This window comes from Ostrinia furnacalis, unplaced genomic scaffold (assembly GCF_004193835.3).
Source record: "Ostrinia furnacalis isolate ACB-3 unplaced genomic scaffold, ASM419383v2 OfSCF7393, whole genome shotgun sequence".
NCBI classification, from domain to species: domain Eukaryota; kingdom Metazoa; phylum Arthropoda; class Insecta; order Lepidoptera; family Crambidae; genus Ostrinia; species Ostrinia furnacalis.
The window spans coordinates 3,038-18,804 of NW_021137632.1; the positions used below are offsets into that span (position 1 = coordinate 3,038).

General features: G+C 35.5%; 1 protein-coding gene across 3 annotated transcripts in view; it reads left to right on the plus strand.

Annotated features, from left to right (window-relative positions):
• The window catches only part of Pde1c (Phosphodiesterase 1c), a 52,219-nt gene that overhangs the window by 2,050 nt on the left and 34,402 nt on the right, over window positions 1-15,767 (plus strand). For all 3 annotated transcript variants that reach the window (XM_028320505.1, XM_028320506.1, XM_028320507.1), the window contains exon 2: window positions 12,728-12,884. In XM_028320505.1, the coding sequence (XP_028176306.1) occupies window positions 12,728-12,884 (157 nt within the window). The remainder of the gene's footprint in view (window positions 1-12,727; window positions 12,885-15,767) is intronic.

Below are 15,767 nucleotides of genomic sequence, written 5' to 3' on the forward strand. Positions count from 1 at the left end.
TGTAAATAAACATTCAATACATGGATGGAGTTATTTCTACGGTTGGTTTGTTTTAGTTATTTTAGGCTCGTATTAAAAAACAACACTCAAAAACGTTTTATAAATATTTGGATCTCACGGTTTCAAAGTTTGATTCAATAAAAATATAATGTGTAATTTCATTCATTTGCAGCAATTTCATAAACAACAACGGTAGTTTTATTTTGTGGCAGTGGACATGCAGTATGTTGTTTTTTTTTTTTAATAAGTACTTTATATTAATTGTAATCTTCTCCAACTACCTACAATCGCGCGATCGCAATCAATTCATGAGTTTCTTACGTCCTCTATGATATTAAAAGGCCATCCTTCGTAGAAAGATTCAACTGCTTGGCCTAATGCGGCTATCAGAGAATAAGAATGACTTCTTTATTAAGTCCTTTATGATATCTGTGTATAAAGGTAAATTTTCTACGAAGATTATTTATTTATCCTTCTTGGCCTTTGCGGCCATCAACGAATAAGAACAATTTATGACTTTCTACTTTCTTCTTTATAATATCTGTGTATAAAAGCCAATTTCTTACGAAGCCTCCTTCTTGGCCTGTGAGGCTATCGCAGCGACAAGATCACGACTATGTATTACCACGACGTGACACGCCCTTATCGGCCGGCGCACGCACGTGACGTCACGACACGTCACAGCTTAGTTTATTACATCCACCGTAATCTGTGGCACGTTTTTACACCCCCGTTTACAGGGTACGAAGTAATGTGGTTTTATTCTTCTTCTGTCATTTATCAACTCTGAAAGGTAGAAATAATAAAGATTTAATTGGTGCCAGTACATCTATAGCGTAAGACTTTACGAGTCACAATAATAGTAATAATAATATTATCTGATAATAATATGGCTCTATTGTATGGATGAGAGCTTCTTCTTTTAACTTTAATCTTCTTCTTAGCAACAACTGATATGTTGTCCTGAAGTGCTGGTAGAGCATTGGGAAGTGTCCTGAAAAGAGCTTATTAAAGAATTTGAACTTGACCTGGATTCTGAAGCAGGGAATTGTTTCTTATAAAACGTATGTTAAATTTTTCGCAACATTTATCTTCCTTCCGAGAAACTTTGCACTTGTGCGGGTTGCAGACCGAGAGCTAAGCTAAGTTAGTTTCGTTTAGCTCGCATAGCTGACGCAGTTTCCCATAGTCGTGTGTAGACTGAAAACTATGCCAATTCTAAGGGAAACTGCGTCAGCTATGCGAGCTAAACGAAATTAACTTAGCTTATCTCTTGGTCTGCAACCGGTATTAGCGTTACTATAGGTTATAAATAGATGTCACTATTTGTAAACCACATAAAACAAAAAAAGATAGTGTTATCGCTATGAAGCGATCTTATTTAGTTTTGACAACCTAGAGGACAGTTTGTTTAAAATAAGTAAAGTAGATATGATCGATATTATGAAGAATAAATATAAGTAATTTAGAAAGCATGAAATAGATGTCTATTTTATTTCGAGCATTCGATTCAAAAGTTCAAAATCTAGGTAATTGCACGAAACTCTGTGTTTGATGTGTACAAAGACCAACAAAGGCCGTTATTTTCTACAGTCTTTAGCATTTCCCTTAACTCAGTTCAACTAAATCAACGTTCGCATCACGTATTCCCACAGAAAATGTTTTATTTCGATGTCAATGTGAATTTCAGATCGAAACCGACTGAAATGTTTTGCAGAAATTGTATTGATGTTTTGTGAAATGATAAATGGTAATGCCAGATTTTGTATGGAAGGTGACGTCTTTTTTTTCCGCGTGGCCATCGACCAAGCCTTATTTTTTGATTACAAAATAGTGTTATAAACCAAACTTACTATGACATGTATAGCATACCTCTAAACTCAGTTTGAACTGAGTTATGAGCATTAGAAGTTTGATGATTGTACGGTATACTAGATTTGCTTTCTGCGCGCAAGTTTTGTAAGAAATTGCAACAAAACAGTGACATTGTAAGTGTAAACAAACAATACCATCCATTATAGGCTCCAGCCATCAGTGTGGAGCAGAATCAGCGCAAGAAAAAAAGACGTCACTACTTATTTTATTAAAAGTAAAGAAAAACATTAACACGTCTCGTTAACCCCTACCAAAGATTATAGACCTGAATAGCTCCATAGATTTTTACAATCCAGTGACGAAGGGCCCTTAGGGTTTGAAGAATTACGGGCCGTCCCCATGGCAACGCCGTAGACATCTGCCCATCCCTTTGGCGTGGCATACGTAAGTAGGTACTGTGGTTTACATTGATTGTAAATTCAAGATGACCTGATGACCCAGTAGCGGTGAATCAAATGACGGAATTTCAGGGTTATCTCCTTGACAGTTTTTGATTTATTTGTTCTCTCTAAGATGGGTGAAGGAGGAAGTAAATAAATGATGTACAATCAGAGTTGTTCAATTTTCGTCACTTGTCCAATTATCATTTTTATGGATTATACACACAATTTAAATAATTAAAAAAAAACATTAAAAAATTTAAAAAAAACTGCAATAATTCGAAAGTAATGGCTAATGAGCTTTTGTCAAGAATATCTAAAATGTGAAAAAAAATCTAACAAGCAAAGCTACGAGCTTTTACTTGTCAATACATTTTCAGTAATTACGTGGTATGTTTTATTATCGGTTCGAACCGAGAGTGGTTACAGCTCACTTTATCCCTGGAATAAAATTCCGATTCCGTTTTATTCCAATAATGAGATTGACTATCCAGGCTGAATTTGAATCAGGCCTGGTCCCAGTTCATTGAATATTTAGCCGACAAAAATAACTTAGATTACATGACTGAGGTCAGACGTGGGGCACATTATAGGCAAAATATTGTAAACTAGCGGCCGCCCGCGACTTCGTACGCGTGGGCCTCATTTTACCCCTGTTAGATCATGTTGATAGATGGCGTTTCACGGCTTCCCCCGCATGAATATTTATGAACTTCAAAAACATTAGTTTGTCCAGCGCTCTAGATTTTAACCATTGACGATTGAAGAGTAAGAAACATCCAGACATCATGACATCCTGACATCCAAACTTTCGCCTTTATAATATTAGTAGGATTAGTATTATTCCGCGGCTACGCTTGGTTGGCGCTAAATCTTCTGATAATGTCACTTTTTGCCCTTAATTTGCTACAGATTACGAGATAACTTATACCTCTCGTTCCTATCATTACAACTCCAAAACGGAAGATTCGTCAACAAGTCCTGTTATAACTAGGATCCTTTTTTTGATTGATAATAATCAAATCCAACCAGTAAAGGGCAGTCCAGGTGAATACACTATCTTTAAACCAGCAACGAATATAATCAGAAGAATATAAAAGTTAGACCAAGTGCGTTCCGGGCCTTTTTTGCTTTTTCGCAAGGATGTCTGAACTGGTTACCGTTCCCTCGAAAGTATAGTATACATTATGTGCCTTAGATAAAGCGGTACAAATTGATATCTTTGCCTTTAGTACCCTATCTGAGAACGAAAAATTCATACTAGCTCAAGAACATTTACGACGAAAGTTCGGTGCAAAATGAATATTTTAGAGGCGCGCCATCAATGTCGTGAGCGAGCGCCGAAGTCCAAACTTTCTTCGAGTGAATTTATAATTACTTTTAATCAGAGTTTTAACAATGACTGACTATTGGCATTACCTGGAGTTGGATGTAGTTGGCGTAAGATGCTGCATTATTTATGGCCTTCGTTCAACTTTATAATGTCTTAGAATTAATATGATTATTTGCACTCGAAGCACGTTGAAGTACGCGTCATTATGAATAACTTTTATGTTACGCAGTTTTTGGAATTGAAATAAAAAAATACGGGATAAGTTGGTGCACCTCAGCCTTATATTTAAGGCAACATTTTCTTCTGTTTATTTTATAAGGCTTGTTTTACGTCCGCCTGGCTCGCTAACACAATTTAATCTAAGTTTGTCGCTATAAAAACATCCTATCTTTCCCAAACATCTTCTGCCCCAAGAACTGTTCTCACATAAACCCAAACCCCAATACTTACATTTACCTACACTTCACCGAAACTAGGATTAGCCACACTTATCGTACGTAAACAGATTTCGCTTTGAGGAGCTTTCTTTCATGTTTCCCTATCGCATTGTAATATTTTTATGAGCGTATATCAAACGCAACATTCTCGGAATAGTATTTTATTTGGTAGTTCATAAATATTTTCTTTTTTACTTACCTTTTGCGCGTACGATAAATTAAGAAGGGTTTTCCCCGCAAGGCTTCCCCGAATTTGACAGGCTTAGTTCGTACTGAACGATATTGAAGGCCTTTGCTAAAGAAAATTTAAGGACGTTTTGGTAAACTGAATGCAAAATGCATATGTCGCATACCTACATGAATGCAATTCATGTTAATTTCCAAAAGGCTCGGTTTCTTTTCGTTTGATATTATATTGTTATTCTAGTAAAAGGGACCTCTTCAAATTTTATTTATTGCGAGAAATACNTAAATACTCGGACATGGAGCAAACTCATAAGTAGGTATTTAATGGAAACAGTAGCTCTACCAAACACGGGTGCACCCAGAAAATGCCACGAAGCACAATATAATTCTCTTAATTCACTAAGTAATTGTGCTTTAGTGTCCAAAATATGGATGAGGTCATAGCTGGGCACCGTTAATCAAATAGTTAACTTCGTTAATCGTTAAACCGTTAATAAAAAAATTAACTTCGTTAAACGTTAAAACGTTACATTTCGCAAGATTTAACGCAAGTTAACGTTAATCGTTAATTCGTTAACACGCGATAGTAAAACGAAAAAAATAATTGTATGCAAGGTTATATCGCGCATGGAATTTATTCCTCTTTTATGTTTGCGCTACAAGCTTTCGAAATTTTTTGAACCTTGCATAAGTACAATTATTTTTTTCGTTTTAGTACAACTGCATTTCAGAATAAAAGCTTGTTTTTAAAAAAGTTTTTTAATTATTTAATTTTATTCACTTTTTAGTAGTAAGTATCTCAATCTCAGAGCCTTGGTTCAATTACAATACAATTTAGCACCAAAGTGCTCGAAAAGACAAATCCAGCAAACCCAAACTCGATAAGTTTCCACCGTTTCGTTTAGGAATTCCTATGGCCACCTCCTGACTCCATCATCAGGACCCTGGACATCATCATCAGTACTAAAGTGCTCGAAAAGACAAATCCAACGAACCCAAATTCGATGCGATGCCGCCGTTTCATTTAGGAGTTCCTATGGCCACCTCATGACTCCATCATCAGACCAGCTCAATGGTACCATAACATTGCATTGTCATCGTACTTACATAAGTATACCAAATTTCAGCTCAATCGGTTCAGGAAAACTGGTCTTAAATTCAGTTGCAAGAGTTGTCCCACACATACTAACAAGTGTCGTTAGTGATCTGGTTACAAAAACTTGTTTTGGGTTCTGGAATTCTGGAAGCCCGTACGTACTTTTTATTTACGTTTTTCAGCGTACCTGCTGTATTTTTTTGATAAATAGTAGGTACTGGATTAACGATTAACGGACTTAGGATAATTTAACGGAAGTTAACGAGTCCGTTAACATTTTTTTAAGTTAACTTAAAAGTTAATCCGTTAATAGAAATGTTAACTTCGTTAATTAACGATTAACGGATTAACGAGTTAATGCCCAGCTATGGATGAGGTAGAAGACAAATGTTTAAAGATATTTAAATGCCATAACATTCAGCAATAAAAAGGTTATAAACGTAACACATATACTCGTATATCTCTTTCGCAACTTTATGCCGGTTACAAAAAGCGTCAACTAAAATTGTTATTCAGAGCAGTCCGCAATCCGTGTAGCATTTCCGATGTTTGCCGGTTTCTGTTGACTTTCCCCCGTTGCCATGGCAACTGAAGGGCCATATGGTTTGCACTGCATGTGTGTTTACAGGATTTACCGGTTTCACGAGCAGTTTAGTTGGTGGTTTATGTTTACAAATTTTTGGAATGACTGATTTCCTGAAAATTTCAAGTACCTACTTGTTCGAACTGTCATAATAACTATTACCTAAACAGGAAATCTCATAGGACCTAATTTGAAGAAAATCTATTTTGACTCCAAATTAAATTGTTTTCCATCATTATCGGGTAAATTGCTTAATCAAGTTGTGTAATGGATTAGTACCTACTTCGGATAAACAAGTACAAACAAGGACTTGTAAATTACCTAATATAAATTAACTATTTGCTTGACTACGAGTTACATACTCGTTAATCTAGGGGAGAANAGAAATACACGGACATGTAGCAAACTCATAAGTATTTAGTGGAAACAGTAGCTCTACCAAACACGAGTGCACCCAGAAAATGCCACGAAGCAGAATATAATTCTCTTAAGTGTCCAAAATATGGATGAGTGAGAAGACAAATGTTTCAAGATAGTTCAATGCTATAACATTCAGCAATAAAAAGGTTATAAACGTAACACAGATATATCTCTTTCGCAACTTTATGCCGGTTACAAAAAAGCGTCAACTAAAATTGTTATTCAGAGCTGTCCGCAATCCGTGTAGCATTTCCGATGTTTGCCGGTTTCTGTTGACTTTCCCCCGTTGCCATGGCAACTGAAGGGCCATATGGTTTGCACTGCATGTGTGTTTACAGGATTTGCCGGTTTCACGAGCAGTCTAGTTGGCGGTTTATTTAATATGGCCTTCCAAATTGTAGCTCTAAGTTATGATTTTACGAACTCAAATATTATTTAACATAAATTAATTTTTGAAATACTTACTTCATTGATTTCCCGAAATTTCAATTACGTGTTTGAACTATCATAATAATAAAATAGGAAATCTCAAAGGACCTAATGTTAAGTAAATCTAGTTTGATTCCAAATTAAGTTGTTTCCCTTTTAATCGGGTAAATTGCTTAATCAAGTTGTATAACGGATTAGTACCTACTTCGAATAAACAAGTAAAAACAACGACTTGTAAATTACCTAATATAAATTAACTATTTGCTTGACTGCGAGTATGTAGTTAATGAGACATAAATAATTAACTATTTACTTGACTAGGTATATATTATAGTTGCTGAAACAATTAAATCTAAAAAAAAGTGTACCATCCAAAAAGTTTTCATAGTTTTCCAACGCCGCTTGTTTTCCAGTTACATTATACTCGTATTGTATTCGCAAAATTCGCAAACGCACTTTTAAACGGTACGTGCATTAATAGCCGACTTCAAGCAAAAAGACAACGAACTGTTGGCGCCATTTTGTGCCAACTGTAAAATAATAAACCGGGAAAATTGTTGCGCTGTTGCAAAGTTTTAGCAGATGTTATTTTTAAGCTCGTATTATAAAATGATACTCAAATATGAATCCGTAGTCAGGGCTTTAATTGAATTCGCCATTATTTAAACACTAGCTTTAACCACGGCATCGCCCGCGTGAAATTTAGCTTGTCACAGATCGTTATAAATTTTAGCCTTTATGTTATTCTGATGTATAAACAACTAGCTGACCCGGCGAACTTTGTTCCGCCTTAATGACAATAAATAAGCAGATTTTTTTTATTTCGAACGGGATAAAAAGTATCCTATGTCCTTCTCCTGGCTCTAAACTACCTCCCTGACAATTTTCAGCTAAATCGGTTCAGCCGTTCTTGAGTTATAAGTGGAGTAACTAACACGACTTTCTTTTATATATATATATATATGTAGATAAAGACTGAGTTGCACCATCGTACTTTAACTTTGACAAACGTAAATCTGTCATACTCCGCCAAACAAAAGCACCGGTTAACGTTACTGTTATAGTTAAAATAAGGTGGTGGTGGTTTAAATCCGTTTTATAGTTTTTGCGTCGAAGAATAACAAACATACATCCATACAGCATCCACATAAACCTTCGCATTAATTTAGGAGGATTAAAACTCTATCAATCACAGTTAAACCGAAATCTATTCATAAGTTTAAATGGAGTTTTGATCACCATTTAGAGGACCTACTTGTGTTCCGAATAGTCGCTCAAAACTTGAGCAATAGAACTTGACCGCCTCTTGTTCCCAAATCCCACAACTATAATTCCTTTATAGCCAGAATTCACAGCTTGACCGCCAGAAAACCAGGGATGTTATGGATATCCGTAACCGTAACCGAAACTATCGGATATCCGAAATAAAAAAATATCCGTAACCGTAACCGATTCAAAAGTTTCGGATAGTTTCGGATAAAGGCGGAGTGAATGTTTTTTTAATATAATTTGTCTGAAGTTGTCTGGCATTCCCTGGCACAATCTAATACCCCCGCCTATTTTACCATTATCATAGTAGAGAGCCTATAAGGGTTGCGCGGCATCTTGCTATTTGAATTTTACATTTTTAAAATTATAATATCCGTAACCGTCATTATCCGAAAGTTTCGGATAATCCGAAATAATTTCATATCCGTTACCGTAACCGAAACCGGTTACATAATATTATTCTAATATCCGTAACCGTATACATAACCGAAACTTCATATCCGTAACATCCCTGCTAAAAACTAAGCTGGCAGTAAAATTAGCAATGCCTTTGCTGTCTCTTAAAAGCTCTTATTTAAAGTTTTCCAATATTCCGTATCCATTGAACGCTGTATTTGAAAAGGATACGTGCATTAAAACGGCCGGCTTCAAGCAAAAAGGCAACGAAACGGATGCACTATTTTGCACTGTAAAAGCAAGCGAGTGGGCAAAATAATTGAACTCTATCGTCGTAAAACTTGAATGTTTTCTTTTGTAATAGATTTTCCGTAGATTGTTGAGTTGAAGGTGTACTGGTATTATCGCTGTTAACGTCGACTATACACTACAAGAACTTGATTGTATAGACAGCATTCTATGCATTTGTATGTAATGACCCCGATTTCATATTTGAATGGACAACTCTTGATATGTAACTGTAAATCATATTGAACATTTAAAACTTTACATTGAAGGACAAAAAAGGTAAAAATACCTATTCACTTGAGTGTTTTATTGGATTTCATCAATTATTTTGAGATATCTATTACGACTTGCAGTAAAAAAGCTTCTCCCAAAACCAAGAATTTATTATCAAAGTTACTCGTACTTCCGAATTCAGGACTTAATAAAACGATACATAAATATTTTGCAGGCTTAATTCGTATACCGCATGTTGTTTATTTGCAAAGTAAACAAGTAGCCAACCAAAAACGCCAGTATACAGGGTGTCCCAAAAAGAGCGTGCCAAACTTGTGGAGATGATAGACTAATCGATGACCATTTCAACCCAGATACTCTTGAAACTTTTTATCCTTGTCAATTTTTATATATTTTTAGTATGTTTCTAAATAGAGGTCAAGTATCCACAGAAAAATTTTAGAAAAATTCTTGGTCAACTGGAAAAGCCGGAAAATGGGTGGTGTTTTAACACCTGGTCGGAGAATGGACTACTACTATGATAATAAAACTATACTATGATTTATATTTTTTTTTAAATATTTAGTAAAAGTATCATCATGTTTTTTTAAGCACCAATTTTGAGTCTATCTCTTCTCTTTCGTCTTGAAAAATATCTGCTCATTTGTACACAGAGCATCAAGAGATAGGCTCAAAATAGGGGATTTAAACATGAAAAAAATCATATCTCTGAAACGGTGATACTTTTACTTATTATTTCTTTTTTTGTATAGATGGTCTCATCTTCTCAAGTTTGGCACATTCTTTTTGGGACAACCTGTATAATGCAGTACTGAAAGAAAAAACATCTGAAACGGTTTCGGAAAATATCGTATCTTCATTTGGCCAATATTTTCTCTTATACGCGAGTAAATATTTTTCTTTAGCATAGTACATTGCGTTCATTTTACGTCTCTTTTACAAGTTTTATGTTTTTTATTAGATGTTTGTTGCTTACTTCGTGTTTGATAAACTGTATTTGTTTATGTATAGAACAGATATTACTCATTTGATTTATATGTATTTTCAATGTTTTCTCTGTCTTTCATTTCATGTCTGTATTTTTATAGGTATCGTAAAATGCATAATGTATTAGCTTTTACGCTTACTCTATTTCTTACTTTATATTGAAGTTAATTTATTTTTATGATTTTCATTGCGATGACAATGTATTACTTAATAATGGATGTTTAAATATGTACACAAATACTTATTGCTTCGTATCTAATGTGTAGATTTATTTGCCAAAAATATTTTAAACTAATGGTTCATATCATATTCCACAGCTAACAGCAATAACGTGGTTGACCAATAATTGTCCATTCTAGCTTACGTTTAACTAAACAATAAATAGCTGCAACGCTCGAACGCTTCGGCAAACGAGCGTTTGTTTGTCAACGATGACACAGGCTAAATATTCATGCTTCCCACTCATACATTCGCCAATGTTTATTACCTTCCGTCTAACTAGTTGAAGAGCTATTGCGAGGTCTTTCTACGATACTGGAATTGAACTATGAATTCAATAAGACGGTGTACAAAACAATAATTGTGATTACACATTGGCTTTTTAATTATTTATTTAAGGACAGCTAACAGACATACACAATGTTTATAGTGTAGCCTTAATTAAAAGCTGTCACGACATGTGCACAGATTGCGTGGAAGCGTAAGCTTTTGTCTTTTATACGAAAATAATGTGAATATAGTCTATCCAATATAGCTTGATTAGAATGACAGCTGTCATCAAAAGTAACGACATAACTTTGTAGTAGCGATCAATGAGAGCTAAATATTGGCGGACAAGAAATAATTCACGTCTGACCTACAAACAATATTTTCGACGACAGTGCTTCCAATAAAAATGATAATTTCGTGTAAATGCAGCGTTAAATTACACCAATAAGTAGTAATTCGAAATTATAAAAATCAAGCTAGAGTATTAACGACGTCTCTACAAGGTTATCTCGAGTTACAAAAATGTTAGTGTTGGGACATATCGACAAATGTCATATTAAATTAAAACCATGGGGTCCAAGCGCTCGTTCCTTTTATAAGGAACTGGCAAAGAGGCTCACCGAGGTGACCGGTGATCAAAAGGCTGGCAGCTATTTCGGCCAGAGAATTAGCCTGGCCATTCAACGTGGCAATGCTGCCAGCCTTTTGGGCACCATTCCTGACTGCGGCGCTGGGGGTGAAGTATTTTTTATTTTGTAAATAGTTTTTATCATTAGTAATTTTAAAATTTTTGTTTTTAAGTCATTTTAAATTAAAACTATTTTTTTAACATATTTAACAATTTTTTTAACATATTTAAGTCAAGTTATACGTTTTTCTAAATGTTCACTATTAAAAACCAAAAAACATTTCATTCTTAAATAATCAAACATCGGAAATCAATCACCGGTAATTTTTTGGGTATTCATAGCACCGTTGCTTTAGAAGAGATGCCCACCGCCCTCTAGCGAGAGGAAAAAAACACTGAAGAACACTGATGATAATGACTACGACTTAGGTTGTACACCCTTGACATGAATTTTAAATTTTACTGTCTTTAAATTTAAATCATAATTGTCATTTTTATGAATAAAGATATATGAAGAAAAATTGGGTGCATTTTTTCATATCATTTTTTCGAAAACTTATCGATACATCTATGTGAACCGTACGAAACATACCCATCACTAGTCACATTCGTTTGACAGCCGTCATTCTAATCAAGCTATATTGGATAGACTATAGTGTATAGTTTCTTGAAGCAGATATTATTTGGCTGTTAGCGTTTCACTGTATACTTATTTTCCAAATAAAATAAAATATATGCATTTAGGATTATTTTTCTCTGCCGTAACGTCTTAAATACTGAGCGAATGTCATAATTATGCTATTTTGGTGCCTTCTTAAATACCTACTTAGTTTTATTTGTTGAAACTTTTTCTTTCTTGCTTCTTCTTTATAAATCAAATAAAGAAAACGTACACAACAACCAAGAAAATAGTAACGATGCCCAATTAAATAGGCGATAAAAGTCAAGTATGTAGAGGTAAATGGGAACGTGACATTTCCAAACTTGAGCAACAAACTTTGCTTCCTCTTGCCTCATGAATACAGGACCGTTTTCCTTGTCCTTGAGTATATTGCGGTAAATCTAAAAACTGATTTACACATAATAAAAACGTATTAAATTAAATTAAAAACGTATAAAATTGTGTTTGCATAATTAGATGTATTTTATTCGGTGAAGATGTTTAAGAATATAGGTTACATAAAACATTTAAAAACAAAGAGATTTTGGTAGAGACGAAATTTTTTCGCCCTCGAGTGCTATATGTATTACGCCCGTATTCACAAACATTACTATGAGGTCACCCAGTGCGCGTGGACGCACAGGGGACGCACAGGGTGACACACGAACCAATCACAGAGCTCCATTCAAAGCTGTGCGTTCGATTTGCTGATTCACTTAAGCAAGCATCGTTTGTTAATACGGGCGTTAGTCTCGTCATAAAATACTTAGGTGCGTAAAATACTCGTGTAGTCAAGAGCATGTAGGTATTTATCTAAATGTATAAAGATTGTAAATACGTCATTTCATATTTTTACCAGACATAAGTTTTTTCTCAAAACCAGCATGTTTATATTTTTTTTTCTTATTTTGTCTATATTTGTTGTATTATGAAAATCTTTTACGCAGGATTTTATTCACCATTCAACTACTGTTTATAGCCCGCACCTACATAAATTACCAAAGCAAGCTCTAATTTTTTTATTTTTTGTCAACAGAACAAGGCGCCCTGACCATAGTCCGCCGGTCGTCCAGTCGAAGCAAGACCGAGAGCTGCTCGACCCCCACAGACGAGCAGCTTGACCAGCTCGACCTTGACACAGAGCACTTGCCCGCCGTCGACACGCCCGACGCCTGCGATAAGGCCGCCCTTAGGTAAGACAACCTCTCAAACTCATTCCGTAGATGTTGTAAGAGGCGACTAAGGCCGTTTTCTGACTTGTCGGCGCGGCAGCGGCACGAAATCAGCACGCTCGGCATACGCGGTCTTGTTCTGAGTCTGTGCCGCACCGCTGCCGCACATGCCGCGCCAATCAGGAACGCTCTATTGAAATATAGGCGCTCGGTAAACTTTCCGTACCGCGTATGCCGCCCACAAGTCAGAAAACGGCCTAAGAAATATGCGATGATGTTCGCATATTTCTTAGGCCGTTTTCTGACTTGTGTGTGGGCGGCCACCTTAACCCTTCTGGCCTGTGTGAGGGTAAAGATAGGCTAAATCCTCTATCTGACTCTAGAAAATGAGAGAGAGTCGTATTCATGCACTGGAGACTGGTGAACCTTTTCGGTGCACCTTTTTACATTGAGTACGATTGACGGACGTGTTTGAACACAAAGAATGTTCACAATATACTCACTATTTAATAAAGGTATGCATAACATAAAAGTCAAGTTTATTTCTGTTACGAAAGCAATATCGTTCAATATTGTACATATTGAAGAACATTCCAGGCCAATATCTTCATTAGTATCAATTTTATGCGAAATAAGGTCAGATAAGGTCAATTATCCTGCTTGATATCACTGAAAAAGGGGAACTGGGATACCCGGGAATTACATTTTATGAAGCTTTTTGGTAGGTACAGATAACAAACAGCTCATCAAACTATACATTTTCGTTGAAAAGCAACTAAATACTGCTGTATCTTGATATGCCGTTATCTGCCTACCTTCTTAAAAGTACCACGGAAATTAAGATACAAGATTTTTAAAACATCGGTCATGAAAATAGAAATTATCATCACCTTAGAGACTATAGAATAAAATGAGTATGAGACGAGAGTCATTAGTGTCAATAATTTATCATTACTACAAAGTAGAGAAACTCCGGGGCTCAAGAACTATTTCATGCTTCAACTACACCAACGCGGGCAGATCGCCATCGTCGGCGCGATCATAGGCCAATGACAGGTCGCGCGGACTGTCATGGGTCGCGCGACCTGTCATTTGTCTATGATCGCGCTGACTTGGTGTGGTTGAAGTTTTACTCTACTTATAGTCAGTTAATTAAGTCACGGATAATGTCCTACTTACTGCACTTTTACTTGTTAAAATAGTAACAAGAACATCACTAAAATGTTATTGTAACAATTATAGAATAATTTATAAATAGGTAGAGCGCTTAGTTACTAGTAGTCAAAATTACGTAATCCTGTCTCCTGAGTATTGAATTCCTTGATTTAACCTATTGTTACGATGGACGCGAGACCCGAATTCCCAAATGAACGAGAGCTTTACAAAGTTGTAGAAAATCTTCGAATGTTCGGGAAAATTCGAACTTTATATCGATAAAATTGACAATCAAAGTTGACTGTTTGATTTGTAGCAAATACCTTCAAGTATAACAAAGTCACTTCATTGAGCATTGTAGACGACGTCACTGAACAAATTGATTGATATTTCGGATGATTGGTCTACTTGTTATTAGTTATTTAGTTTAAATAGAATTGTCAGCATCATGTAAAGAGAGATACCTACTAAGGCTGAGTTGCACCATCGAACTTTGACCGTAACATTAACGATAACCGATGCTTTTTGTATGGAGTTTGACAGATTTTTGACGTTTGTTAAAGTTAAAGTAAGACCAAGCAACCCAGCCTTACTGTGTGTTTAGTACTCAGCGCTGCAGAAACTAACTTGGTTTCAAAGTTTTCTGAGCGCAGACCGTGGTAAAGTAAGTTGTGTGTTTATCAATTACAATCAGACAGCCAGTTCTTTCAATTTATAGGTACAAAACTTACTTGGAAAAGCTAGCTAAATACCATTGATTTGACAAAGGCTGGGTTGCACCATCTTGCTTTAAATATATCAAACGTCAAAAATCTATCAAACTCCATACAGAAAACACCGGTATTTGTTACAGTTATGGATCGTTTCATCCACGAAGATGCACCCCACCATTCTTCCGCTAATGTTTGAGTGTTATCGGTACACGCTAAAATCATTCATGATTGCATAACTGCACACATAACACTACAATACGGCGCGTATTCGTGGATGAAACGATCTAATACGGTTAAATATAGGTGGTGCAACTCAGCCTAACTCTATTAGTATTTACAACATCTAATTGTAACAGGCAGCCATGATGGCTCGTGTAATATCAGTGAACTGGACGTAACAGGCTCGAACGTTTGATCTAGCGCATTGATTGTAGATGTGCATTGTGAGACACCCGGGATGAATTGTTAAATAGAATAGAATATAAAAATCTTTATTTTGACGAAATATATGAAAAAAAAATCTTCTCACCACTGCCACTGGTAGGTACATTTATTATCCTAGAGCAGTTGCAGGGTTAACATGAACATGTAAATGCGCATTTTAAAAGCCTATTTGCATAAAATTAATCTTTTATGGATTTTATTAAAACAAAGACATAAATCGATTTCGTGTCAAATAAAACCTCCTCATCGTAGAACGAGATAGGTACTCGAACGTCTCCGAACGCTGACTTTCAGCGAGTAAATTAAGCTAAACTACATAAATAAATAAATAGGTAAATACATAAATAAATAGGTATGTATATCTAAGCTTGCCATTATAATCTGATCTGAAAAGATTTTTCAGACAGACTGCTTCAGATGGGACATGAACCCAGGACCATTAACGTTCCGAACGAATTCTCAGTCTATTGATTGATCTACATAAATCAATCAAACAAAATTTTTCATTGATTTCTACATTACGTGAGAGCGTCACTAATATTCAATATCAAAATTAATATTGATTTCATTCGTAAGCCTACTTAATTAAAAG